Genomic DNA, 27,754 nt, shown 5'->3' with positions numbered 1-27,754 from the left:
TTGAAATTGAAAACCATCCACTCCCCCCCCCAAAAGTAACAGAAATCAAATTTTGTTGACATTTTTTGTACTGGTTTTTGTTCACAGAATTTGATATATTATTGTTAAAAGGAAATAAGCCTGTGTGGCCTTGGGCAAGCCACTTAACCCCATTTGCCTTTCAAAAACCTAAAAAAAAACAAACCAACAACAAAAGGAAATAAGCTAGAAAAATCATGATATGAGGGTGGGGAGAGAAGTCAAATTTAAAGAGATACAAGAGCTTCCAAATATGATTCAGGAAAAAAAATCTAACATGTATTAGTAAAATACCCATGAGAGAGATGTGAGCATTCAGGTTAGGCATACTCCTTATAATAAATACTACTTTTTATTCCTGACCCTTTTCCATTTGTCAATATTGCTTTATTAGTGAAACTAAAGATGAAAACAGCCATCATAACCTTTTCAATTCCTTAATGCTAAGGACAAGTATTCCCTTTGATTCATTCACTAATGTGATGTCCAGTTCTGTTTTAAATGTCTTTAAAACAATGATGCTTTACAACATTCCTCTAAGATGGTGGAAGATTCGCCCCAAGAGGCTTTCCCGCAAGGAGGAGGAAAACAAGAACATACAAACACACCAATAAATAAATTCCCTGGCTCTCTTTCATTCAATTATCCCAGTCACATCCCCAGGGTCATCCTGTAACCAATCCTCTTTCCTCTTACTGCTGAGACCCCTTTACATGGTACCAAGGGGCATTGTTTTTAGTGTGGTTCAAAATACAGAGGCTGTTATTCAAAAAAGACAGGTGTGTGAGAGTGTAAAGAAGGAAAAGGGTCTTTCTTCTATTCACGAAAGACTCAGATTCCATTCCCTACCTGGGCCTCAGACGAAATGACACACTGGTAGAATGAATGATGTCTAACTCCATTCAAACTCTCAAACATCATGATTCTGCTAATTTCAGAATCATGACTAGTCTCTTAATGTATTGCTTTTGTTTTGCTTTGTTTTTTTTTTTAAGAAAAAAGAAATGACAAGGGAATGGGAAGGGGAAAAGATCGGGTGAAGGTGAGGAAAATAGGTAATAAACGTTGAATGATTGGGAGAGGAGAGGGCAGGAGAGTAGGGATGGAGAGGGTAAGACAGAAGGGAGTATTGGGAAAGAGGAAGACTAGAAGACATGGAAGGAGGAGCGGGAAGAAGGAACCGGGGGAGGGAGACTGGGAAAGTAGAGAGGGAGGAGGGAGAAGGGAGAGGAAGGGAAGGGGAAAAGAGAAGAACGGGAAAACGTGAGAAGAAAGGGGAGGAGAAAAGAGGGGAAAGGGGAGGGGAAAGGGGGAAGTGAGGGAACGGAGAGGGAGTAGAGTAAAAAAGGGGGGAGCAAGAGAAGTGAAAATATTAAGGCAGAAAAAGGAAAACGTAAAATGGAGAAAGAACAGAGAGCCAGTAGAGAGCTCGGTGGGGCTCTGCCCCAAGAAGCCCGCTCTGCGGCCGCGGCTCCCGCCTGGGCGGGGCGAGGGGAGGGAAGATGAGCGGGTGCCTTGCCCCTCCGGCTGCAGTCTACCAGCTGAGGAGACAGAGGTGGCAGCGGGAGCCCTGGGGGAGAAGGGGAGCGCGAGAGAGCGCAGGCAGCCCGGCGGCCAGGCGGCCCCGGCTGCCGGGCGCCGCCGTTCTCCCCGAGTGCCCCTCACGGCCTCCCACAGGCCCAGGCCCCGGTTCCCGCCCGTCCGCCCTACCTGAGGGCCCGGGCGGGGTCGCTACGGGCCGCTCCGGGGAGCCCCGGGGCGACGGCGGTGACGGGGGTCGGCGACGAAAGCGCCTCCTCTCCCCGGGGCACGGCTCGGCTGCGGCTCCGCGGCTTCAAACTCCATCGGGAGCAAGCGGGGAAGCCCCGTAGGCGTTGGCGGTGTTGGCGGTGGCGGCGGCGGCGGCGGCGGCCGCAGCGGCGCCACCTCCTCCTCCTCCTCCTCCTCCTCCTCCTCCTCCACCTCCTCGCGAGAGGCGGACGAGGAGGGAGCTGGGCCCCGGGATCCCCTCGCGAGAAGATACACCCCAACTCGCGCGAGATCGCGCATGCTTATTCTTCACTCTTTGCTTCCCCCTTAAGGCTCGTCACCCTTTTCACGTGACGAAGGAGCTCTGCTGAGGTACTCTGGGAAGCGGAGGAGGACCGAAAGAGATTTCTGGGAAATTCCCATCCATCCATCCATCCACTGTGTGTAGCGACCCGGCATAACAGTTTCAAGCTAAAGTTGACCGAGGTCTAGGAAAGTTCCTTCCGTGAAGTGGTTCAAGGACATGGGGAGATTTAATTTCTCTCCGTCTACGTCTCGCCACAAAGTTGGCATATAACTTCCAAACTATTTTTGAAACGGTATTGGCCCCAATTCATACCAAGCTGGTCCTTAGGAACAAATGGCAAATAAGACCGAGTTTGTAAATGGAGCCCTGCTATTTCTCTTTCATATGTTAAATGATTATCCTTTAGGTCTACTCTAAGTCTAAAATTCTATGACCCCTGAAACTGCCGTTTCTGATATTTAGTGGATACACAAACCTTTTGATATAGGAAGTTTTAAACTTAGATGTTTTAAGTTTTCCTGATGCATGTTCTCTACCAATTAAAAACAAGTAGTTAAGTAATTGATGAAATTTTCTTCTGTTGCTATGGATTTGAAATGAAGTTAACTTCCACTTTGCAGACTAAACCAAAGAAAGTATAGGAATTGCTTTGAGTGGGTGACTGACCAAAGCATTTTACCTAAGTCTCTTTCCTCATTTGTAAAATAGAAATAATCCTCTCACCTCACAAAGTTATTGTGAATTACACTTTTAAGGTTTGCAAACAAGGAAAGAATTTTTGTTGTAAACCTCAAGGCCCTACCTTTTCTTGAAAATTCATAAATCTCCACAAACTCACTACTTTCTTATTTAAATCCTGAATATTAATGTCAGTTTCATTTGAGAAAATGATAAAAGTCAGGGGAAAAGGGACAAATGGCATTTCATTTGGAAATCAATGGCTAGTTTTCCTCAAGATCTTTAAAACAGAGTAAAGTCAAAGCTTTAATTCAAAAATATGGTCCTTCTCATTTTCTCTTGACCATGAAAAAAAATCGCATTCCGTTTCTCTACAATAAAAACTTTCTACTCTGTACCAAATATTTATAAGAAGGGTTTAGCAATTTCTAGGACATGGTAGGCAATAAATACTTGTTTTCTCTTTTCCCTTTTCTACCCTAACACACTTGCATTCCTAAAATTAGATTCCATTTACCAATCCCTATTGGGATTTTTCAAGCACACAAAGCTGAGAACTCTTCATGGAAACGTTGTGTTATTGAACAGTATGACTAGTACTTGACCTCTCTATCCCAACGATCCAAGAGTGCTTTACAAAAAGATTCTCATGAGGTATAAATACATATGTGTAAATATCTGTAGACACATCTATGTGTATCAATATATATATGTATCTCAGTCCCTAAGCTAGTTACAATAGGAAATATTTTTCAAAAATTGAACTGGGCAAGATGTACATTCCCCAAAAATGTTCTTATAAACCATTCTAGCTACCCACAAAATAATTTAAATTTTAAAACATTAAACTACCAATGAGGAAAAATAAAACTTCAAATTAAATCTCAAAATTTCTTGGGGCAGCAAGGTGGTGCAGTGGATAGAGCACTGGCCCTGGAGTTAGGAGTACCTGAGTTCAAATCCAGCCCCAGACACTAATTACCTAGCTGTGTGTCCTTGGGCAAGCCACTTAATCTCATTTGCCTTGCAAAAACCTTAAAAAAAAATTTCTTCTAAAAGTTGTTTATCTAAATATCCAAATATCTAAATTTTAAACTCAAAAGACAGTACTAATTGCTGAAAAAGTGAGATCCTTGAAAGCAAGGACCATGTCTTACTCAGTGTATCTTAGGCAAAGCTATTTTTCAATTTCATCTCTGTCAAATTGGGATAATTGTACTTTCTTATTTCATGAAATTTTTGTAAGGAAAGTATTTTGGAAAAATGTAAATCCTAGCACATAAGCCCATTGCTCCATTCATAAACAGTAACTTAAAAATGTTTATTGAAAGAATATTTTCTAAGGAAAAAGATCCATTGAAGTGAAATTCTATCATTTAAAACATTTTGTGTAGATCTAAGAATCCCTCTTCAAGTTATCTCAATCTTCTAGCTCAGATGACCAGTGGAATTTAATTTCATAAATCAGAGCTGAAATCTAATAAATCAAATTCACTCTTTTCATTTTTTGCATATATGGAAAGGTGCAGAAAATCTAAATGACATTTTCAACATTTAAGATTCTGTGATCCTTTAATATTATGTTTTTCACAAATATCCTAGTAACAATCTTTAGCACCAATATATTAAATGATTCTCATCTGAGGGGTGGCATGAGCTATAGAAAGGCCATCCTTAGCATAAGACAGACTTGGTTCAAATTCTGCATCCAATACTAAGTAGCATTAAAATTAGAAAATCATTTAACTTCTCAGTATCGTCAAGCAATTCTCTAAAACTGGTAGACAACATTGCTTCTCCACAGTCATAGAGAACATTCCACACTGTTAACCCCATGGGTTTGGGCATTAAAAAAAAAAATCCCTGTCAACAAAATCCTCAAAAATAGTTGAACCATTTGAAAATATGGCATTTCAACAAAAATATCCCACAGAATGCCTATACAACACTAGGATCATCCATGGTGTGTGATTGGCTTTGTCTTTATAGCAGTCTTCCATAAAGGTTCAGGTTAACCCCATCAGAAGTCATCACCTGGATTTTTGTGATGAGAAGCCTGATATTTGTCTTTTAGGTTAATTTGTATTTTGTCAAGATTTTTACACAATTAATTCCTATATTGCAAGAGGCACAACCAATCAATTAACAAGCATTTATTAAATGTCTATGTACCAGGCATTGGGGCTACAAAGATAAAACAATCCCTTCCCTCAAGGAGCTTACATTCTATAAAGGAGAACGTACACAGATAAGTAAATACAAAATATACACATAGCAAATATAAAGTAAACGGGAGGTAGGGCAAGAAGGAAGGATACTAGGAGAATCAATAAAGGCCTCACGTAGAAGGTGGCACTTGAGTTAAGCATTAAAGAAAGTTAAGTATTCAGAGGCAGAGCTGAGAGAGAGAATACATTCCAGAATGAGGACACAAAGTCTCAGAGAAATGAGATGCTGTGTCTAGTATGGGGAGCAGGTAGTTCAGGTTGTCGGAACCTATAATAAGAATGGAAAAGAAAACTGGAGAAAGATTAATGAGATTAAATGCTAAAGAACAAGAATTTGTATCATAAAAGAAATAGGGAGTCACTTGATTTAGAAGAGTATAGAAGTGTTGTTCAGACTTGTGCTTTTAGGAATATGACTTTGCCAGCTTTGTGGAGAATGTCTGGAAGACAGGAAGAGATCTATTGAAGGGAGATTAATTAGGAGGCTACTGAAATATATTTAACACTCAGTCACTTGTCTCAGAGGTGGACAAGATGTCATAATCCAACAAGATTCTACCGTACCATAAATATATAGAAATAATAGGGAGCTTTAGCATTAAAAAGAATCAAAATTAATTTACTTCCACTATACTTACTGTACATATATAGTTTTACTTTTGGCACATCCATGGAGAATACCTATATCTGCATAAGAAAAAAAGTACTCATTATTTTATTATCAATCCTTGAAAGTTAGCCCTAGTCACATGAATAAAAATTTATCACTAAGAAAAATCACAACCTTCCACGTACAATACTAAGCTAAAAAAAAACAACTAGGTTAAAGCACTGCCATAACAAAAAAAAAAGATATTGCCAAGACAAAGTAAAAGTAGTGTTATGAAGAACACATTCCATGTTTTTATAAATTGTGTATTTCTAGGAAATACTGTTTCTCATTGGTTACAAAATCATAATAATAAAAATATTTGATATGTCTGTATTAAAAATGATCTAGAGATCACAGCTTATTTAGTATTCCTTTACAAAGTATGTGAATCAGTAATTCAAATAAGCCAAACTTATTGTCAAATGGAAATAAATTAAAATATATTTTTAAAAAAAATTGCATGGGTATAATTCCTTTTTATTCCAGTGAGAGAAATGTTTATAGATTTCTATCTATGTGTATAGTTACATATGTATGTTTTTACATATAAAACATATACACATCTTGGAAAATATGTGTATACATATTACATTTACATATGTGTATTAAAAAAAATCAACTTTAACCCTGCATATTCCTTTGGTGGCACAAGTAGGCAGCAACATATTCACAATGATAATGTGTGCCCAAAAATTTGTATAAAACATACTAATAAGGATTAGCAAAGTGGTTTGGCAAAAAACTAACAAGAGAAATAATAGATGGATAGAATGCACAAATTCTGCAATGTTATCCCTCAAACAGTTGAAAAAAAGATCCAGATGATAACACCTGATGTGTTAGGTTGGACCCTTATGGAAGATTGATATAAAGATAAAGCCAATCACATAGACTGAAAAAGTGTGGATGGATGCCCTTTAGATAAATGGAGAAAATATTCACACTGAAATAAATAGGCTGAATAATTTATCTGGAGGCAACAGTAATATTTTTTATAAATAAGAAATATTATTTTTTTATAATTTCAACCAGATAGTTAACCTATTTGGTTTAGAAAAAGTGGCAGAATTTATAAAAGTAACCAATATATTTATCCTAGTTAGGAAAAGATTCATCACATTTGCTTTCTTCTATAGGACAAACAGTTCTTAAGTGATTCCAAAATGAACCAAGAATGATAGTCCATGATTTATTTTCTTCTCCTGGTCACCAAGATAAGAGTACAAGTAAAATATGGTTGCTATTCCTGTGTAAAGCACTAACAATGCAAATTCAAAAAAAAAAAATCCGAAAAAACCCACTGAATTCTTTCTGCCCCTTAGTAAAGAGTCAATTAACAATATTAATAGAGAATCTATGTTTACAACATTCTAAAAAGTACCAAATAGGTTGGCTATGAAAATCAACTAATTAATATTTTGGTGATAAAATTTAAAGCAAACAGAAATCTATCAACCATTCCATTAACTCCAACAACTTTTAAGAATAGATATTACAAAAACATTAGCATGACAATACATCCAAAATTAAGACAAATATAGGAAGGATGGAATGTAGAATTAGAAAAGAGTATTTTTGCAGAACTCAAGATAATAGTTTATAATATCAAGTGTCCAAAGCAAGCTTATATTAATATTAATCATAGTCTATTTTGACTTTTGTGATGATGTCAAGGTTTGCCCTTTCACCACTACTTCTCCCATGAACAGAAGTTAAGTGCTTTTTAAGGGCAGATTTGTGCTTGAAGTCCATGTCACAACAATGACATTTATAGGGTCGGTCTCCACTGTGAATATTCAAGTGGTCCTGAAGAGTGCTCTTAGCAGTGAATGTCTTTAAACACACAGAACACTGGAATGGTCGAATGCCCATATGACCTCGAATGTGTCGGTTAAGATTTTTCTTCTGTGTAAATGTTTTTCCACATTGCAAACACAAGAACAGTTTGTGCATTTTCAGATGCCGAAGATAGTTTTCAAGATGAAGAAATCCTCGCGGACACTTGGGACACTGGTGCCTCCAGGAATAACCCTCTTCTAGACTTTGAAGTCCATTTGTTACACCAACACTGCTTTCTGTATTTTCACCAATAAACCCTGGAAAGTGATTTCCAGGAAGTTCTGTCATCCTACTTTCCACTGTAGAATTAATCAATGAATGCTGTGTTTCTGGGAAATACATATTTGATTTAGAAGAGGTACAAGGCTGTGAAAACTGCTCACTTTCTATAGTGGGCACATTGATGGAATCCATTCGGAAGATGCAAATTTCATCATCTTTATATCCTATTTCAACTGTTGAAATCTCTGATGTTTTCATATCTTTTTTGTCCATTATCAAGCTCTGTATAGTAGGCTGCAAAGCATTCTCTTTTTCTTGCTTAACTTGGATGTCCAAGTTTACAGGGCTGTCTTCAGAAATCTCAATTATTTCACAATCTCTCTCTAAATTTTCATCTTCATCCTTTAGCTCTGGATAAGAGGAATGACATATCTCAGCACCTTGACTATTGTTCTTCATAGAAGAATCTATTTCCAAATACTTGGACAAAGCTTCTGTGCACTTCTCCACAATATGTACCATTTGAAGGTAACTTGCAGCAGTCAAATATTTCAAAAGTTCTTTCCTTTTAACCTCCAGTGCACCAGTATAGCAGGAGAGTAATAGCTTTCGGCCAATCTCTGCACTCTGCAATATGGTAATTCTGACCTGCTTTGACTGGTTGAGTAAAAACTGATCTCTCATGAAAGTTGAGCAAGCAGCAAAAATCACTTTATGTCCCTGGAATTCCGTGTCATTGATATAGATGGATACGTCACAAAATAAATTCTGCTGTCTCAAGAGGTTCATTTTCTGTAGGACAGCATCACCTTGTTGTTCAAATTGGAAGTGCAGGACATCAGATTCAGCAGCCATGGTCACACTTATTAAGAAAAACAAAACATAAATGTTATAGTGGGAGATGTCACTCCAACTTAAAAGTGTTTTAAATTACTGTAGTTTGAAAAGAATCATTTAACTATGTCAAGTCTAAATGCTGGCAGATATTTTGATACTACCTTGTTATGTGACTTTGAATCTGTTGCCTTATAATTTTTTAGAAATACAGGGAGGGGAGAACATTTGTAGATCATTTAGTTCAACTCCTACCTGAAGCCCATAACATTCATGGAAGTCAGGTACCCTAAATGGCCTAGCTCAAACGGGGTAAGCCAGCTTTCTTTTGAAGCTTACTACCTCACAAGACAACCTATTCCACTGTTAGACAACTGTTAAATTCTTCCTCATTTTAAGCTAAAACCTACTTCCCTAAAAATTATACTCACAAGTCCTACTTCCCATTTTGTTCTTTAGGATTTAGTTGAAATCTAAGTCCTCTTCTACAATATGTGACAAATATTTGAAAAGTATTCATGCCCCCTAAACCCAAATTTGCTCTTCTCTGGGTAAAATATTTCTCCTATTCTAGATGTTTCACCTCTCCTGTCTTCAGTTTATTCACCAGTAAAAATTGCTGGACTAAATAAAATGTAAGCTGTTATTGGTACAAGGCAAACAGCAAATTCATTCAGGAAAGGATGAGAAGGTGGCATCGGGGCATCTTCCCTAAAAAAAGTCAAAACTAAATGATCCCTTGGAACTCTATCGTTAGGAGACTCAATCTAGTTAGAAAAGCAGAGCGATATAGTGGAAGGGGCATTAGGCTGAGTTAGGAAACCTAGATTAAAAATATGATTCTCACCTTCGCTTGCTCAATCACCAAGAACAAATCTTCGTAAACTCTCTGCGGCTGTTTCCTCATCTATCAAATAAGGGAGTTGGTACGGATCCTCTGGAAAGGCTCTTCCAATCTAAAAGGCCATGAATAACCTCCTCGAGCCTCGACTTCTAAATTTATCAAAGGTGGATGCTAAAATCCCTGCCGACCTCATACGAGTGCTGTCAGTGGAGCTGTTGCCATCGCACGGTCGCTTCCCCCTTGCCAGAGTCCATCCCAGGGCCTATCCCTCCTTCTGCGGCCCCTTCTCTCCAAACCCTAGCAATAAAGAACAGGGAAAGGCCTCGAGTCCAGAGCCTGACCTCTGACCTCTGCCCACCGCCAGCCCCGAGCTGACCCGAGCGTTCCCACCGTTTACACTCACGCGCGGTGGCCACGGACCAGCAGTTAACTGCGCCCTCCAAGGTGAGCCCCTCGGGCAACAGCAGCGGAGACGGCTACAACCGCTGCCCAGTCCGGAAGCTTGGCCCAACCTGGGACAAAACTCTTCCGGGGCAAGTCGACTTCACCCTCCAGTGGTCGCTCCCCCTGATTTAGTAGCGACCGCGGCAACAAGACTGGGATCTGAGCAGCGAACCGGAAGCACATTCCTACGGTCATACTACCCGAACCAGACTGACCTGCGTGCGACAGTTTGACCCCGACTTACTTCCGGCAAGCCCCCGGAAGTAGTTAAGGGGCGTTTTATCTCGCCCAACTTTCTCCTTTCCTCAATTTGAGAATCTTTGCTTGAGCTATTTGCTAAGTCCCTGGAAGAGCGCTATTCCCTACCCTCAGACTTAAGCAGAGGGAGTTTAAATGCGCTTATATATTGTCAGGTTCTTCGTCCGAAGAGCAGTTTCAAATGAGACTTTTCCCTGAATTTATTTAAAAATCTGAAATTAATCCAAGGCCTTTCTTTACAGATGAAGAAAATGAGCCCCCCTCTCCCAATAACATCTAGTATGCTGTGTCCTGAGGCCCCTCCCATTTATAACATTCAGTATTCCAACATTCATTTTTCTTGGGAGTTAGAAATCTAATCGAGGATAAAACACAAATGTTGGAGGGGCTGTGTAGAGAGAAACAGACACTATTGCACTGTTTGATAAGGTTAAGAATTAGTCCAACTATTCTGAAAAAAGCGATTTGTAACATTAATAGTTACTATACTGCAAACCTTTTGACCCAATAACCACTACTAATCATATACTCTAAAGAGATCAAATAATGATGAAAGGTTAAATGTACAAAATAATTCATAGCTGCTCTTATAGTAGCTTCAAAGAACTATAAAAGAGGGAGTTCCCATCATGTGGATAAAAGCTGATCAAATTTGGGTAACAGAATGCCACAGTGCTAAAAAGAAATGACAAAAGAGATCTTTAAAAAAAAAAAACCTGGTCAGACTTATATGGAAATTAGCAGAACAAAAACAATTTACAAAATAAAACATTATTAAAGGCAAATGATTTTGTAAGACAAGACTGATCAATACAATGACCAACATCAATTTTAGACCAATAATAAGGTATGCAACCTGCCCCCTGACAGAGAGGAATGGATTCCAGGTGTTGGTATTGAAATAAATATATGCACATATATATATATATACACACACACACACACATACATATATACACATATTTGAACATAACTATTTTGGGAATATGTTATTTTGCTTTCTATTTGTTACAAGCATTCTTTCCAATTAGGGGAAGGAATATGAGAAAATAATTGTTAATAAAATTAGACAAAATAGATAAATTTAGAAATCTTCAGTTGCAGTCCTAGCTATAACACTGACTACATGTGTGAACATGGGTAGGTTATTTCATCAGAAAAGACTAGATTCTTTATAAAGTCCAACAATACTATTAGGCCTCTTCAACAACATCTAAAACAAGATCAATAAAATAAATTGGCATAACAAAACAAAACAAGTACATGAAAAATGCTTTTTGGCATAACTGACATGCAATTAGTTGGATGTGTAGGCCACTGAGTTGGTATATCCATACGTGCATATTAAGACAGACCCAACATAAAAACGGATGAGCTGGGATCACAGATACACAGGAAAAAGAATAGGTTGTATTTCATTCTGAAAATATGCAAGACTTTCAACAGTTCCAAGTCAATCTTTAGACAAAGACTTAAAATCAGTACTTTCTTAGTGATGTTGTGTTTCTATGAATGATGTAACATCCCAATTGCAAAAAAAAAAAAGTTTAAAATTGTGGGTGACTGCAAGGACAAAAAAATGAAACCAGAATGAAGCACATTATCAATACCTATGGAAGGAGCTCTGTAATTGGAAAAGGTTAGGCAGTCAGTGACAAAGCAACAGTAAAAGATAATAGATGACACAATGAATGCTACTCTGATTGCTACAACTCCCACTAATATCCAATTATACCATATACATCTAGGATGATGAAGTAACCAAAGAGCAGTATATAGAATAGGAACAAAGATCAGTGGAATAAAAAAAAAATACAGGACTAAAGGAAGCTCAAGTCAAGAAAAAAGAAAGATTTTATGATAGATGGACAGAGACTCCAGACACATGCAGCCTGGTCAGAGATCCTGTTTTGCTCATGATTCCTCCCAATTCCAACAGCACTCAACTTTGAGGGACAAAAAAAAATAATTACAGGGCTGAGGTAGTTTTTCCTCTGAATTAGTAAGGCCTCAACTACTGTGGACTACTATTATCAGAACCTTGGATGAGCTTTTTAAGAATACTCCAAAAGGCATAGGTGGCTGTAGGATGGGGTGTGGTCACAAAGTATTTACAAAATACAAAGTAACACTAAGTCTTGATTTTGCATTATTCATCCTTAACTCTTCTATCTTTTGATGATTCTTATAAATATATAAAGACATTGCTCACTGTGAAGCAAATCTGGAACCTGAAGTCCTGCAATTAATATTCATTCAAATGGTAAACGATCTAAAACAAAGGTTTCTCAGCCCATTTTTTGTCACGGCCCCCTCTGGACATTTATCCAAAAAATCATTGGACCCATTAATCAGCAAGGAGTGGGTGAGGGATTCAAACAGTTCCAAACCCACCCTACTATATAATCATCGAACACCCCCCCCCCAGTTCCCCAGACAATTAGTCTCGATGATTTATTTCTTCCTGACAGCATTAGTCTTAGCTTCCCTTCCTAATTAAAATGGTTCTAGATCAGTAATATCAAACTTTAAACAGAAACAGGAGGAACTAACATAAGAATCCCTGATGGTAACAAACTGATTTTAAAATGTAGTTTAACCTATTTCATTGTATTTTTGTTAAATATTTTCAAATTAAATTTCAATGTGGTTTAGTTGCAAGTCACATGTCTGGGTTAGATGTTGGGACACCCCTGAATCTAGATGATCTCTAAAGTCCGTGATATTTCTAAATGCCATGATTTGTTAATATCTACATTGACTATAAGTCAATATTAGAATGTAAGATAAAGAGGTAGAGTGGTATCTTTTCACCTCTGGAATTCTCCAGACAGAAAACTAAGTATAACAGGTGTTTTATATTATTTCCTATTCTCCAATTTGGTAATTAACACCTTCATCTCAGTAACCTTTAATTCATAATAATATTGTCTCTTTGGCTGTGCCATCATTCATCATTACTGATCGGATAGGAATCCTAGGTGATCAAAGATTATGCCAAGAGATTATGCTTTGGCTGGCCTATCAAACAGAATAGAGTGTAAATAGATCATCAGCATCAATGAATTAGCCACCAAATAAGAGATTCAATTAAAAAAAAGGCAAGTTATCAAGACTATCTTCAAAAGAATCCCAGAGGAAGAATACTACCTATTCCAATGCAATTCTGGATCTTTTAAATTATTTCCTAAGTGTTAATGGTGAACTTAAATTTAGACTTTTAATTCACAATTAGCTCCCTTATTTAGCCAATAAGAACAATAGCTATTTTATAATCTATAACTAACCTCCAAACTATATGCAACTTTGAAATAATTTGGACTAGTAACTTGGTAACTTTTCTAGTAAGTGAATATCTTAGATTGTATCCTAAAAGTGACACCATCCTATAAATAACTTACCTTCACTGGCACTCAAGGATCTCAGAAGAAATAGGGAGAATGAAGCAAGCCATGGACACCAGGGTTTTAGTTGTCACACTTTTATTAAGGAAACTTCCTCATAATAGGTGAAGAGGTAGTTTATAGTCAGTATGTGTAACATACAACAAGTTTAGGACAGCTGTTCATTAGCTGAAAGTAGACAATGGAAGAAGATACTTTGCTATATAGTTGACAGTATTGAAAAAGTGAAACTGGTCTCAAAGGAATGCCCTATTTATACGGCTTTTAATGAAAAAAATTTAAAGGAATTAAATCTGTATCTGATTTACCTTTCTAGATGTTAGTCACTTCAACTAAGTGCTTGAGGTTTTAAGTTTTTTAATTTTTAAACTGTAGTGTTAAACTTAACAGAATTCCTTCTTCCTTTTTGTGCTTTATGGGGTTACAACATCTAAGATCTGTAAAATTCTAATGTCGAGTAAATAAAAAATTTTAAAGTCATTCTACCACAAGAATTTAAAATGTTTTCTATGTCATTCAGTAGTCTGGTCAAATTTCAATACAAGCTAGGAAACCTACATATGTGGGAAAAAATCAAGTTCAAGTTAAAATAGCAAATTTAATAAGCTTCAATGAATTTCATTAAGAAAATCTCACTGAAATGAAAGGGGCTCCCTCTCCAGCTAAAAACTGGAGGAGAATTCAGTCACTTTAATGATTTATATTTGCAGAGAAGGGCTAAGAGGAAATAATGATGGTAAATAAAACCAAAGTGTCAGGATATTTATAGTTAAGTGCTCTTAATAATCCAAGGTAGTTTTCTTCATTATTCCTTGTTAAGTCAGAGACCACATTAGGCAGCTGTGGTATCACAGAAAAAAAAGAAACTGGCCTGGGTAGGAGTCAAGACATGGATTTTAGTACCTGTCACTAAGTCTGCAAATAAGAAACTTTGAGACCCTGGATAGTCCCAGTTCTGCCACCAACCAGCCAAATGATACTGGCAAGTTAACTTTCTGAGCCTCTGTTTAGTTCTCTGAAAAATGAGGGGGCTGGACAAGCCCTAATAAACCCAGAAAGTCTAGTCCTCAATAAAAGTGCTATATGTAACTTTGAACTCTTGCCTATTTAGTCAAACTAATAAGAAAAAGCTATCTCTAAGAATGACAGCACAGCTTTCAGTTAATGAATTGTCTCTTGACTTTGCCATGTAATTTTTCTGTAGTTAAATGATGCTCAAAGCAAACCTAAAACAAAATAGTTTAAATGTCTTGTTTTAACTTCTCATTGTTGCATAGCACCAGTACCTTCAGTTAGACTTTGTAAATTAGGTAGTGTCAGGGAGCAGCTATATCACAATCTACTTATTATATTAACAGGTTTAAGCGCTTACTGGCTCTACCCTTAAACACATTTTGCATTAGTTGTTTAGCAAATAGCATGGGAAAGAAGTTTTTAAACAATATTGATCAATAAAATGCTTCCAATTAGATTCACAAAAACATCATCCAACATACCAACCACATGAATTCCCTCAAACCAGTAAGTTTCTTTACATGCACTCAAAAAGATAAAATACTTTTTAAACTTGATGGAACTTAACACAATCTAATTCAGATATAGGCTTTGGGCTTACTTTCTATTTGACTCTCTCCCACCCCGTATTCTTATACTTGCCAAAGGGAGGAGCAATACAGCAAACAAGTCTATGGCCACTAAGTAAACTGATCTCACTTGTTTTTAAGAGCAGAATATTGTTCAAACCACTCCTTTTCAACCAGGAATCTCTAGCTAGTAAACACTGGCTGTTTCTTTGCCTAAAACCTAGTAGTGACTTAAAGAGGAACCAAAACCTTCAGTTAGCATGTCATGCTTTATCTTAATATCAAACAGTTTAGTTTTTAATTAATCCTTGAGGAACATGTGGAATAAAAGTTCTGTTTTAAAATGATAATAGATAAATCATTTCCCGTCCTTGAAATCAGTTTTCTCATCTATAATAAGGAATTAAACTAGTTGATCTCTAAGGTCCCTTTCAGCTCTAACATTCTATGATCCTACGACTATCTAAATCTAACTCTGATGTCATATAACAGTTAAAACTCCAAAATATTATTCAAGAGGCAAAGAAAAAAAACTATACAGGTGGATTGATTTGGTACTAATGGGTCTGTTTCAGATATGGAGCTATGTTTGGACATCATTAAAAGAAATACCTGATTATAATATGTGCCTCTTGTGATCCATTAGGTATTTTTTCAGTTGTTTTAGGTGTGGAAGTACATTGTAACTCAAGAAAAGTGCAATTACAGTTTTCAGAATATGCTCTACAAAGTATTGGACAATGTACTTTTCTTATCAAACTCATTATCAATGTGGCTCACTAACAAATCAACTACCAAGTAGCCTTTTTAGTTTGTTTTTTTTTTAAAAAAAGATCATCACTCTTCAACACATCCATTATGTATGCCATTTGTCTAGGCTTTAAAAAAAATCAATAGACAAGTAACACTGTTCTCAGAAGCAACTGGCCTTTTTATGTAATATTCTAATTGCAAAAATCAAAGGTTTTCACTTTGTGAAAACATTACACAGTGATTTTAACTGCTGTCATTATATGTGACTATAATGTTATTAAAGGTGAATTCTACTTGAGTGGGCAGGTGTGGCTGAAAATAGCAAAGTGTTTACCTGATCCATGTGAATGGAAATCAAATTATTAATACTGTTTAAAATATGTAAAATGAACTAAATATACTTCATGTAAACAACTTCAAGATGAACTCAAATGAAATTTCTGGAAGAAATAAGATGTTTAACAAAAATAAATGAATTTAACCAATGAGCAACCAGTGGTTCATTCTATCTGAGGTCAAAGGTAAAAAGAATTTAACATCAGTTGTCTTTTAAAAATCTCAGCTCACTTTTGTTAGCAATTTACAGTGTTTTTCATTTCTTCCTAACATAGCATCTATGATGGAAAGTAGTTGAGGTTAATTTGTTGTTACCATGCCCCACAAAAAACCCAAAAAGGGGATCAGCCAGAGTCATGAGTCAATGTGATTGACCCACAGTATAGTAATTCTCAAGAAAGAAAAAGAGATACTTATGGGAAGAAAATTCATCACCAAAAACAAGGTGAAAAGGTAGTAAAAACACCTTGAAGCAGAAACTTAACAGGTGCTTTCATTGAGCCTTAACTGTACACATCGGTTAAATTAACCAAAATTCTCCGCACCTTCACCCCCCATGTTATAAACTGTTCTTCCTGCTCTCTTGATCAACAATTTGTTATGTGTAAAATACTACTTAATTAACACAGGTACCATCGCTCCTTATAGTCAGTACCGCTTGGGCCAGTTTACCTGCATCTAATACCTGGGATGCATCAGGTGGCTGCTGGCACCCTTTAGTTTCTGTGACTGTTGTACAAGCAAAAGAATCAAAATCCACTGTGAGGTCTTGCACATTTCTTTCATTAGCATTATCAAAGCTGTTTTTACCATGCAACTGCTTCAGGTGTTTCCTCAAAACTGGTTTATGTGCAAAAACCATGTCGCAATAGTTACATTTATGCGGCTTATCTCCACTATGAAGGTTAAGGTGATCCTGTAAGGAGCACTTCTGAGAGAAGGTTTTCCCACAGATTTTACACTGGAAAGGTTTGATGCCTGCATGTACTCGCATATGTCGGTGGAGGTTGCCTTTCTGAGTGAAAGTCTTTCCGCAGAGTAAACACATAAAGAGTTTATGCATTTTTAAGTGGTTGGCATAGTTCTCTAGATGACGGAACACCCTGGTACACTTTGGGCACTGATGATGCCACTGAAGGCCTTTGTCTACGCCACGGTTATTAGGACCAAACAAGTCTTTAGAGGCCATAATGATGTTATCACTACCTGCATAAGAAAGGGCATAATTGTGGAGATGGTTTTGTTCAATTTCATTTACTCTGTTTTCCACAGTTGAATTAATTAAGAAGTGCTGAGGTTCTGAGGAATGTAAAGCAGTTGGTTCAGAAGAAATAAACTGATTTTGATCTTTTTTACTCCTAACTTCTGAAACCTCCCCAATTGATTCTACTTTAACAATCTGAATGTCACTGTCCTCCATGTCCATACTATCCTCAGAGGGCTGAATACAGGGGGAGTCCTGCTCTTGTGAGTCTCTGTCATCTACCTGCTGTTCTTTTGAGTCTGAAGAATCACTCTGCTGTTCACATTCCTCTTTGCCCTCCAAGGGCTGCTTGGGCTTTATAAACTTCCAAAGGGCCTGTGTGCATCGTTCTACAATGTGGCTCATCTGAAGAAAGCTTGCAGCTGTCAAATAATTTACCAGTTCCATCTCAGGAAATTCCAGAATGCCACTATAACAGGATAGCAGCAATTGTCTCCCCACTTCTGAACTCTGCAATATGGAAATCTTTATTTCTCTGGAATCATTCAGTAAAAACTGGTCTCTTAAGAAGGGTGAGCCTGCAGCAAACACAATTTTATGTCCCTGAACCTCAATATCATCTATGTGAACTGCGACGTCACAAAACTTATTTTCTTCTCTTAACTTGTTCATTTTTTGTAACATTGAATCTCCATAATTTTCAAACTTGAAGCGAAGGAGATCTGATCTTTCAGACATTGTGGCAGACCTAAAGGGCGGAAATGTAGAGATGTTGAGATAGGGGAAAAAAAGTAAAAAATGTAAGAAACCTGGGCTTCATTTGCAATATATATATATATATATATATATATATATATATATATATATATATATGAAAATTACCTATTTGCTTTTAATGAAATGTTCCTGGAAAGACTATAGCTTTCCAAGACAAATGAAAAATTATTCCTCATCAACAGTATCAAATGTACTTAGGAGTAAATAAACAAACAGCTCAATGCTTCTCTTTTGTCAACACTTAATGATACATATCATTTGTTATTCAAAGACGTTTTTAGTCTTTCCAAATAAAAATTTGATCAGATTAAAAACAAATTGGAATGAACCTAAATAAGTTGGGATGAGTTATCTACTGAGTTAGATTTTACTTAGAACTAAGAACTAAAGCTCAAAGTTATGTTTTCTTTTCTTTTTTTTTATTTTTGCAAGGAACTAGGATTAAGTGACTTGCCCAAGGTCACACAGATAGCTAATTACTAAGCCTTTGAGGTTGGATTTGTACTCAGGTCTTCCTGACTCCAGGGCCAGTGTTATCCCCTATGCCATCTAGAAGCCCCTCATGTTTTCTCCAAGGAAGGTCAAGCACTTGAAAAGCTGCTCACTTCTCTTAGGAAGAAAAAGAAAAATCTTATTGATTTACTTCCTAAAATAATGCAAACAACTTGACTGCCCTATTCCTAGACAGATGACAATATGGCAGAAATATAAAAGGAAACATTTAAAAAAAGTTAAAAATGAATTAAAGGGTTTCTAGGAAAATAGTAATTACAGTAACAGAGAAAGTGAGGTTGGAGTTGTAGGAAAGGTAGAGACAGAGCCTATATATGGATGTCTCAAAAAGTCTTTTGAGGATTTTAAAGCTTTTAATATCAGTTCTTTGTGGTGCAGAAAGAATAGCAAGTTGGCCAGTTTGGCCAGTTAAAAGTTTGTTTTTAAAAGTTTAAAACTCCACTGAGGCTTTTGGCATACCATGTATATAACATATATGCAAATTTAAAGAGGCTTTATTATTATTTTTTTTTAGGTTTTTACAAGGCAAATGGGGTTAAGTGGCTTGCCCAAGGCCACACAGCTAGGTAATTATTAAGTGTCTGAGACTGGATTTGAACCCAGGTACTCCTGACTCCAGGGCTGGTGCTTTATCCAATGTGCCACCTAGCTGCCCCTAAAGAGGCTTTATGAGAGCTCATACAGTACCTTGTAATCAGTATAAGTAAATACTCAGTTCAGATATCAAAAGGGGTCAGATATCAATGGAATGGAAGAGAAAATAAAGCATTTATAGCAAAAAAGAACCCTTTACAAAATCTCAATTCTATTAAGATAGTTGATGACAACTCATAGGAAGAAAAAAATCCAAAAACAAGAAAGATGAAATCATTTCTGTGGTCTATTTTTAAGTTTTAAATATTTCATTTATTAAATACATATATTATATATAGGAAACATTTAACAGCTTAATAAAGCACCAAAAGTTATAAATTTACAGTAATTTTGAATATCAAAAACCAAGCTAGCACTTCTTTTGGAAATATACTTCTTCCTGACTGCATTATCTCTTAGAATTGTCTAGCTCAGACAAATATTTCCCTCCATGGAATCATCTGGGAAAGTTAACCATAGCAAATCATTCAAATATTGTAGTATGAACACTATTGAGAACTAGACTTATAGGTTACATCTTCTTCTGATAGTTTAAGATTACTAACAGGCAATTATTCTTTGGTTTATATTTATTGGTTTTCTGAAAATTATCTTCTTAAAAGCAATCTGAATGTTGTAAAGACAAAGTCTTGAGAAATCAATTTCTGAGGACTGATGAGGAAGAAACAGGCCATCTCCCAAAAGAGAGATGATGGACTCACAGATGTACATTGTTTTCTAACACAGTCAATGAAGAAATCTGCTTGTTTGTGTTTGTAATAAAAGATTTGTTTTCCTTACTTTCTCAATATAGGGGGAGAGATAATGATGTGTTGAGAGAAGATAGATTATCATGTAAAAAAGCCCCAAACTTTAAATACATAAATAAATCAAAAGTGTACTTTTATTGCAAAACTAACCAAAAAAAAAAACCTAACAAATGTGATTTATCTCAAATACTCCCCCCAAAGGGCTATAATTTTGGTGAGGCTTCATTTCACATTTATGTATTACATATCAGCCTGTTCAGGGAAGCTTCCCCAGGTATTTCAAGTAAAAAAAGACATTAAATCTAATTCATTAATTCATTCATTCTACATGATTTTATAAAATGACTTTTGTGTGCTGAGCATTGAGCTAAAAACTGGAAATACAAAGGAAAAATAAAAAAAAAAGCCCCTGCCTTCAAAGGTTAGGTTCCATGGGAGAAGAGTGGGCCTTGGAAAAACATACACAAATACAAAACAGATACAAAATAACTTCCAGGGGAAGAACTCTTACAAATGGAGATCAAAATTTGCTTCTAATAGAAGATCATACTTGAATTGATCTCTGAAGGAAGGTGAATTGGTATTGCACTCCAGGTGTAATAACTATCCATGCACAAGGCACAGAGACAGGAGATTCAGTGTTGTGTCTGGAGATTACCATGTAGGTCAGACAGATCAGAATATCGAGTAGAAGTGGGAAAGTAACAGGCATTAAGCCAGGAAAGGTGGATTGCTGCCCAATTGTGAAGGGTCTATAAGCCAAATAAAACAGCTCTTAAAGGCAAGGTGGTACCACTGCAGCTTCCTGAGTTGAGAAATTAAACTGTCAGAACTGTCTTTTAGGAATATCACATTGTCATCTCTGTAGAGGATTTAGAAAAGAGGGAGACTGTAATCTGGGAGACCAATTATGACTGCATTACAAAATCCCGGCAAGGGGTGAAGCAGAGGGAAAGGAACAAGTGCAAGAACTATCATAGGGATGGCATTAAGTCCAAATTTGTGAATGTGTTCCTAATAAGTTCTTAAAAATTAACTGGAAGGAATACTACCTCCAGGAAGACTGGAAGGGTGGTGGTATCCTGAAATGAAATTGGAAAATAAAAGGAAAGGAAGGTTGAAGAAGTATATAGGAGGAGAGTGGTGTCAAATAATGATTTCTATTTAAGACAAACTCTGTTATAATTAATTGATACTTACTTGAAGATATCAAACTACCTGTGGGGATAGACTTAAAGAAAAAAATTATGGAATACATAGATCTTGGGATTTTCTGTTTAAGGGAGCATGATGAGATTACTGAGAAAAGGAATAGAGAAGAAGGCTATGTCAAAGCCCTGGGATATATAATCTTTTTTTTTTTTTAGGTTTTTTTGCAAGGCAAATGGGATTAAGTGGCTTGCCCAAGGCCACACAGCTAGGTAATTATTAAGTGTTTGAGACCACATTTGAACCCAGGTACTCCTGACTCCAGGGCCAGTGCTTTATCCACTGCACCACCTAGCCAACCCTGGGATATATAATCTTGAAAAAGAATGATTTGCAGTCATCATCAGTCAACAAAGGAGGCTCAGTAGAAACAATTAAATAAATACATGCTCCAAGAGAGAGCTGTGCCATTAAGACCCAGGAAGAAAAGCTGTGTCAAACACTATAATAAGGTCAAGAGGGATGAGGAATGAGAAATGCCCCTCAGATTTTATGATTAAGAAATCACTGGGAAATTAGATTCAAACCAGCATCTCATCATATATCATTATGAAAATGAATATATGAAATGAAATGAAAATGAAAATGCTACAAAACTTTAAAAAGTCAAAAACAAATTAGAGATATAAAGAAGCTATCTTTCACAGTTACAGATGAAAAAGTTTTCCAAATTAAACAAGGACAGAAGATTATAGAAGATAAATTAAAAATTTTGATTACACAAATTTGAAAAGCTTCTACACAACAAAATTAATGCCATTAAATTAGAAGGGGGGGCAACTAGGTGTCGAAGTAGATATAGCACTGGCCCTGGAGTCAGGAGGACCTGCAATCAAATTCAATCTCAGACATGGAATAATTAATTACCTAGCTATGTGACCTTGGGCAAGTCACTTAACCCCATTGCCTCGCCAAAAAAAAAAAATTAGAAGAGAAAGAGTCAACTGGGGGAAAAATCTTTAGAGCAAGTTACTCTAAAGTCCAAGATATATAAAAAATTGATTCATATTCTTTGACATTTTAGCTTTTAAAGAATATATGGGAACAAGAACTATTCTTCAAAAGCTAAAATGTCAAAGAATATGAAGAAAGAAATTATCCAAGTAAGAAATCCAAGCTATCAATGGCCATGTAAAAAAACTCCAAATTACTAAAAATAATAGAAATAGAAAATTAAAACAACTCTGAGATTTTTATCTTATATTTAGCAGACTGGTAAAGATAACAAAAAAAAAGAAAGTAACTGTGTGGAATTGTGGGAGGGTAGACACAAATACCCTATTGGTGGAGCTATGAATTTGTTATCATTCTGGAAAGCAATTGGTAACAGTCACTAATGCTCTATCCATTCTGATTCTACAAAATTACTACTAGACTTACACGCCAAAGACATCAAAGAAAGAAGGAAAAATTCATGTACCCAAATACTTATAGAAGCACTTTTTATTGTAGGAAAGAACCAGAAACTGGGGGCAGGGGCAGAGCAAGATGAAAATGCCTGTCAATTAGGGAACAGCTAAACAAATTATAATATAATAATTATATATAGTATATATAATTATAATTATATGAATGTAATGATATATTATTTTGTCAGATATGACTTGAGGAAGAGAATTAAAACAGACTCAGTGGGGAATAGGATAAACAATTAAAAGTAAAGCAATAAAGTATATAATATTAAAGTTGGAATGAAATCAATACAATTGTGATTTTCTCTACAATCATTCAGCAACAGTATGTAAGTTAGAAAGACAGATGATGGAAGTAACACAAAGGTTGGAGTTTAGAAAGGCAGTGATTGGACAGGAGAATTTAAACATAAATAATAATAAACTACTAAATACAGGAGTCAAGACTGTGAAGGGAAGAAAGTGAAGCCAGAGCAGGGATGACTGCCTAGAAAGTAAGGATAGTTGGAATGTTTAGAGGTTGCAATGAGGATAGCGACAAAAATAGAAGTAGTAAGGAACAGGAAGAAATTTTAGGACAGATGTTTAGATAAAAGAATTTTAAAGTTCTAAATTGTAAAGATGTGATCTTTGTTAAGAACAATGATATGGTCACCCTTATGTGTGGCTAGGGTAGAGTGATGGTACAGTTTACTGGAGTCTGGGAAGTTGATGAACTAGAAAGCAAGATAGGATATTTGAGATAATATTTGCACTTTTGTTTCTATGTTATATTGTGCACATATGTCTGTCATCTCTTTAACTAGAGGCATTATTATATTACCTTATTCAATTCATTTCAACCATTATCATATAGCTAATTTTTTTTTTAGGTTTTTGCAAGGCAAATGGGATTAAGTGGCTTGCCCAAGGCCACACAGCTAGGTAATTATTAAGTGTCTGAGACTGGATTTGAACCTAGGTACTCCAGACTCCAGGGCCAGTGCTTTATCCACTGTGCCACCTAGCCACCCCATATAGCTAATATTTTCAAGGAAGGCCTCCAACAATTCATTGTGATGTGCAACTGGCATTGAGTTTTCAAAGGCTATAGAGCAATGGAGACCAAAGTGACAGTTCTCAGTAACTATCTGTAGCCTAAGAATAACTTCAGAAAAGTTCAGAAAAGGTTTATTCCTTGCCAGTCAGCCATAGGAAGACTATCTTACTAAAGGTTACAATCCATCAATATAACAAGTATTTTAGATACTATGATATAGTGGGAATGACATAAAATTTGGATTTAAATGACCTGCCTTTAGAATTGGAAGGAACCTTAAAGCTAATCTTCTCCAACTTACCTCATAGCTGGTTTTGTGTTGGGGGAAGGGGGTTGGAGGGAGGGAGAGGGAAGGAGATAAGATCAAGGATGGCTATGTATTTTATTCAAGAACATAATCAGTGACCAAGCTGGGATGAGAAACCGAGTCTGACTCCTAGTTGAAGACTTCTTTTTCTTCAGCTCATTTGATTCCCCAGAAGAGAGGGGTGTAAAGTACATAACTGCTTCATTGTTTTCTGTGAAAAACAGAATGCTGGCCTGCAGGCAAACAAAACATATGCTCAAGAAAGGACAAAAGTGCCCATCATAAAGGCTGGAAAGGCTTCTCTACCATATGTTAGACTAGCATTTTGCACATAAAGACAATATCCATTTAAAGTCCGCTAATTTTCCAATTCCCAACATGAAGTAATAATAATGTCCAAAGGCCAGAACTTTATGGTCAGCTAAAGCAACAGATGGTTTGATAGAAAATGGTGGAATTTTAATAGACATGGTACCAATTAGTTCTCTGGAAAAGGGAAAGATTATTTTCAGAAAGGTTTATTCCAATTGAAAGGAAAGGGTAGAGTGGAATTGGAAGAAGGGAATGTAGATCGCTTTCTTTTTCTAGGTCACTGGTTAAAAGACAGCAATAGAGTGGCTTAAACACCAATGCAGATGATAGGACAGAGATGTAACTCACAAAAGAGCAACCTTGCTATGTCCTTAACATTTAGATTTTGCAGTGATATTAGAGATAAATTTCATATGTGACTAAAACTAAAATAATTTCCTTAAATGATTTTCCAAACTCTCTCTGCCACCAAATGTCTTCTCCATTACAAAAATATATTTTAAAAATTTTTTTTTTTTGGCAGGGCAAACAGGGTGAAGTGGCTTGCCCAAGGCCACACAGCTAGGTAATTAGTAAGTGTCTGAGACTGGATTTGAACCCAGGTACTCCTGACTCCAGGGCCGGTGCTTTATCCACTGTGCCACCTAGCTGCCCCCACAAAAATATATTTTAAATCCAATATCCAAAAATATGTGATTTGGCTCTTGACCTTCTATTAAGTAATAAAGATAAGCAAAAAAGTCCAGAGCATTCATTTCTGAAACAATCAGTAAATGCCATGAAAGTCTATTTTCTTAAACTACTACTGTATTCCTCACAAAGCAGACATCTTTTAAAAAAGAGGAGGAGGTTCAATAATTGCTGACTGATTGATAAATCAAAGTCTATTTTCCCAACAGGAAACTTGGTAGAAAAAGCAACAGATTTGGATTCACTGGTCTTGGAATTCAAATCTTAAATTGGAACTAGCTATGTCACTTCATGGCTTTGTTCTTTACTTTCATCATCTGAAAAAGAAGGTGCTTGGACTAATTTCCTTCCAAATCATAAAATTTTAAATATTACAGTTCCCATTAGGTAATAACATACAAAATAGCTTAAACATATATTGCGTTTAACAGATTTCAAAGTAATTTCCCTGTGTAGTATTTTACCTGTTTACTAGAACAACTCTGAGGTATGAAATGCATTTTGCAGATGAGGAAAATGGAATCTCAAAAAAGCTAAGTGCCTTTTCCTAAGTCACATGGGTGTTTTTAACAAACACTGGCACTAAAACCTCAGACTCTTTTGACTCATTCCAATTTCCACTGAACTATATGACTTCCTTTAAGCTTGAAATGTCTTGTTTTCTTAAATATCATTATTATAGAAATACTGTCCACTTCAGGTTATTCTATCAGGCACTATAATTTTATGATTCTTATCTTTATCACCAACAATACTGAAAAATCTTTCTTTATGAAATAAAAGATTGTCTTCCTAGCTTGTTTTTTCAAACCTCATCCTTTTTCCTTCAACCTTCACTTATCTGTGAAACCACATCATTTTACATATGAGGAAACTGAGGTTATTAAGAGTGTTTCCCAAGGTCACACAATCAGTGACAGAGCAGGCAGGCTTTCAAACCCAGCTCTTCTGCCTCCAAATCCAATATACAATCCATTGAACCGACTATTTATGTCTTAGTTCTAACAACTCTGTTATGATTATGCCCAATAGCCTTTCCACAATTGATTCTCACCTAAACAAATACTCCCTTTTATATGTCCCTCTGCTGGAAATTGGCTGTTACAGAATCATTTGTACATTAAGAATTCCTCTTCCTAAAAAATAAAAAATGTCCTATCCATAAGATGCATCTACTCAAAAACTTTATGAAAACTTCTAAATATCTGATCGTAAAGTAAGAAATGAAAAATCGGTGGATCTCTGAAAGACAATTTGACTAGCGTTGCTAAATAATAACGGATGAATGATACCTTTTCCTCAATGTAACAAAGGACCATTCTCCACCCTCAAAACTTTTGATGCTACTGTATCTGTATTTCAGAGTTCGTGTCAGAATGAATGTGATGGGCATTCGTATATGATCTTCCTCCTTAAGAAAACCTCAGCCGATTGCAAACACAAGAAGACATAAGGAATATTAATACTTAATAGATGGCTTTTCCCACTTCAGGGAAAAGGTTTTTACACCTTCCCGGGATGAAAACTATGTCACCCCGGCCCACCACTGCCGCCGCCGCCGCGGCCAGCCGAGAAAGACTCTTCACATCCCGGTGCCTAAGACCCAGGACAAGTGACTTCTTCCAGGGCCTCTACTTGCCCTCGGCTTGTAACGTCTCTAGTGCCAGGGATGCTCCCGACCAGCGCCGCTACTCGCCACCTTCGTCACCTGCCGAAGCCGAGGGCTGTGGCTTGATTTGCTCCCAGAGATGGAACGGGGAGGGCGGAGGGAGGGCGGGGGAGAGGGGGCGGTACCTCGCCGGAACGCCGGACGGGTGTCTGAAGCGGCTGGAAGGAGGCTGCCGGCGGCTGCGGCGCGGAGAGCGGCGGCCGGCGGGCCGGGCCCCGGGCACCCGCCTGGGCGGCGCGCAGCCCCCGCCGCCTCCCGGCCATCGGACTCCAGGGAGCACTACGCTGCCATTCACCCAGAGTTAAAGAGGAGGAAGTACCTGGACAGAGAGAGGCGCCTGGGAGGCGGGGCCGCGCGGGAAGGCGGCAGCCGCGGCGTCCGACCCTCGGGGCCCGCCGCAGCCGCTCCGTCCCGGGCCCTCCGCCCCGCCCGGTCCCCTGCCCCGAAGCCCACCCAGGGACTTCCCGGGAAGGAAGCGGCCGAGGCGGCCAAATAGGGACCCTTCGGCCCCGCCCCACCGCAGGCCCCGCCCCACATCCCCGCCCCCCCCGCCCAGTCCCGCACTTACCAACCGAGAGTGGCCGAGGCTGGGATCCCGCACAGCCTGGAGCTCCGGCCCCTCGGGGGCTCCGGGGGGGAAAAGGGAGGGGGAGGGGACTGCGGCCAAAGGGGGGGAGGGGACAGGGACCGGAAGCGGAAGGGAAGCCTTTGAACTTCCAAGAATGCTTCCGGGGTTTCGTGACGGATTTCTTCGTATCTCCAGCCAATCAACATCTCGGCACTGAAGTGCGGCTCGGAAAAAAGACTTTGCAAGCTGGCCTTCTTAACCCGTTCTTTTCCCCTCCTGATGTAGGTCTCCTCACCCTAGGGCCTGAGGAGTGAGCAAGGCACTCTTCTCCCGGACGGGCTGGAAGTCATTTCCATCTTCTGCTCTTTAACCCTTCCACTTTACATTTCTCCTCCCTCCTCCAACCCAGCCTCAGCCTAAGCTTTCTTGTATCCAGTATTCTTCTGTGCCCCAGAATTATGGGCACCACTCTTTTGTCCTGATTGTTTGTTTGCTTCGTAAA

At 37.7% G+C, this 27,754-nt stretch overlaps 3 protein-coding genes across 7 annotated transcripts in view; all 3 read right to left on the bottom strand.

Moving 5' to 3' along the window:
* The window catches only part of RC3H2 (ring finger and CCCH-type domains 2), a 58,900-nt gene extending 56,974 nt beyond the window's left edge, over window positions 1-1,926 (bottom strand). For all 4 annotated transcript variants that reach the window (XM_074211634.1, XM_074211636.1, XM_074211635.1 and 1 more), the window contains exon 1: window positions 1,729-1,926. The gene's annotated coding sequence lies outside the window, so the exon portion shown is untranslated. The remainder of the gene's footprint in view (window positions 1-1,728) is intronic.
* A 2,084-nt stretch (window positions 1,927-4,010) lies between these two features.
* On the bottom strand, window positions 4,011-9,830 carry ZBTB6 (zinc finger and BTB domain containing 6). Of its 2 annotated transcripts, none has more exons than XM_074211633.1 (2): window positions 9,775-9,830; window positions 4,011-8,555 (listed from the first exon to the last, which is right to left on the bottom strand). In XM_074211633.1, exon 2 carries the CDS (start codon window positions 8,546-8,548, stop codon window positions 7,268-7,270), a length of 1,281 nt encoding a protein of 426 aa, XP_074067734.1. In that variant the 5' UTR covers window positions 8,549-8,555; window positions 9,775-9,830; the 3' UTR covers window positions 4,011-7,267. The 2 variants fall into 2 exon arrangements, with proteins under 2 accessions (XP_074067734.1, XP_074067733.1); XM_074211632.1 differs by lacking the exon at window positions 9,775-9,830 and adding an exon at window positions 9,375-9,464 and having other exon boundaries at window positions 4,012-8,555.
* Window positions 9,831-10,124: 294 nt separating this feature from the next.
* Window positions 10,125-27,325, bottom strand: ZBTB26 (zinc finger and BTB domain containing 26). Its single transcript, XM_074211631.1, has 2 exons — window positions 27,253-27,325; window positions 10,125-18,101 (listed from the first exon to the last, which is right to left on the bottom strand). The coding sequence occupies exon 2, from the start codon at window positions 18,089-18,091 to the stop codon at window positions 16,766-16,768; it is 1,326 nt and encodes a 441-aa protein (XP_074067732.1). The 5' UTR covers window positions 18,092-18,101; window positions 27,253-27,325; the 3' UTR covers window positions 10,125-16,765.
* Window positions 27,326-27,754: the final 429 nt, after the last annotated feature.

This window comes from Macrotis lagotis, chromosome 1, assembly GCF_037893015.1.
Source record: "Macrotis lagotis isolate mMagLag1 chromosome 1, bilby.v1.9.chrom.fasta, whole genome shotgun sequence".
In the NCBI taxonomy this organism is placed as follows: Eukaryota; Metazoa; Chordata; class Mammalia; order Peramelemorphia; family Peramelidae; genus Macrotis; species Macrotis lagotis.
Note: the sequence above shows the minus strand (reverse complement) of the source record. Positions and strands in the feature narration are given on the sequence as shown.

What these genes read in the sequence shown, in the direction of transcription:
- ZBTB26 (XM_074211631.1), bottom strand. Translation starts at nt 18,091, where the DNA reads ATGTCTGAAAGATCAGATCTCCTTCGCTTCAAGTTTGAAAATTATGGA.
- ZBTB6 (XM_074211633.1), bottom strand. Translation starts at nt 8,548, where the DNA reads ATGGCTGCTGAATCTGATGTCCTGCACTTCCAATTTGAACAACAAGGT.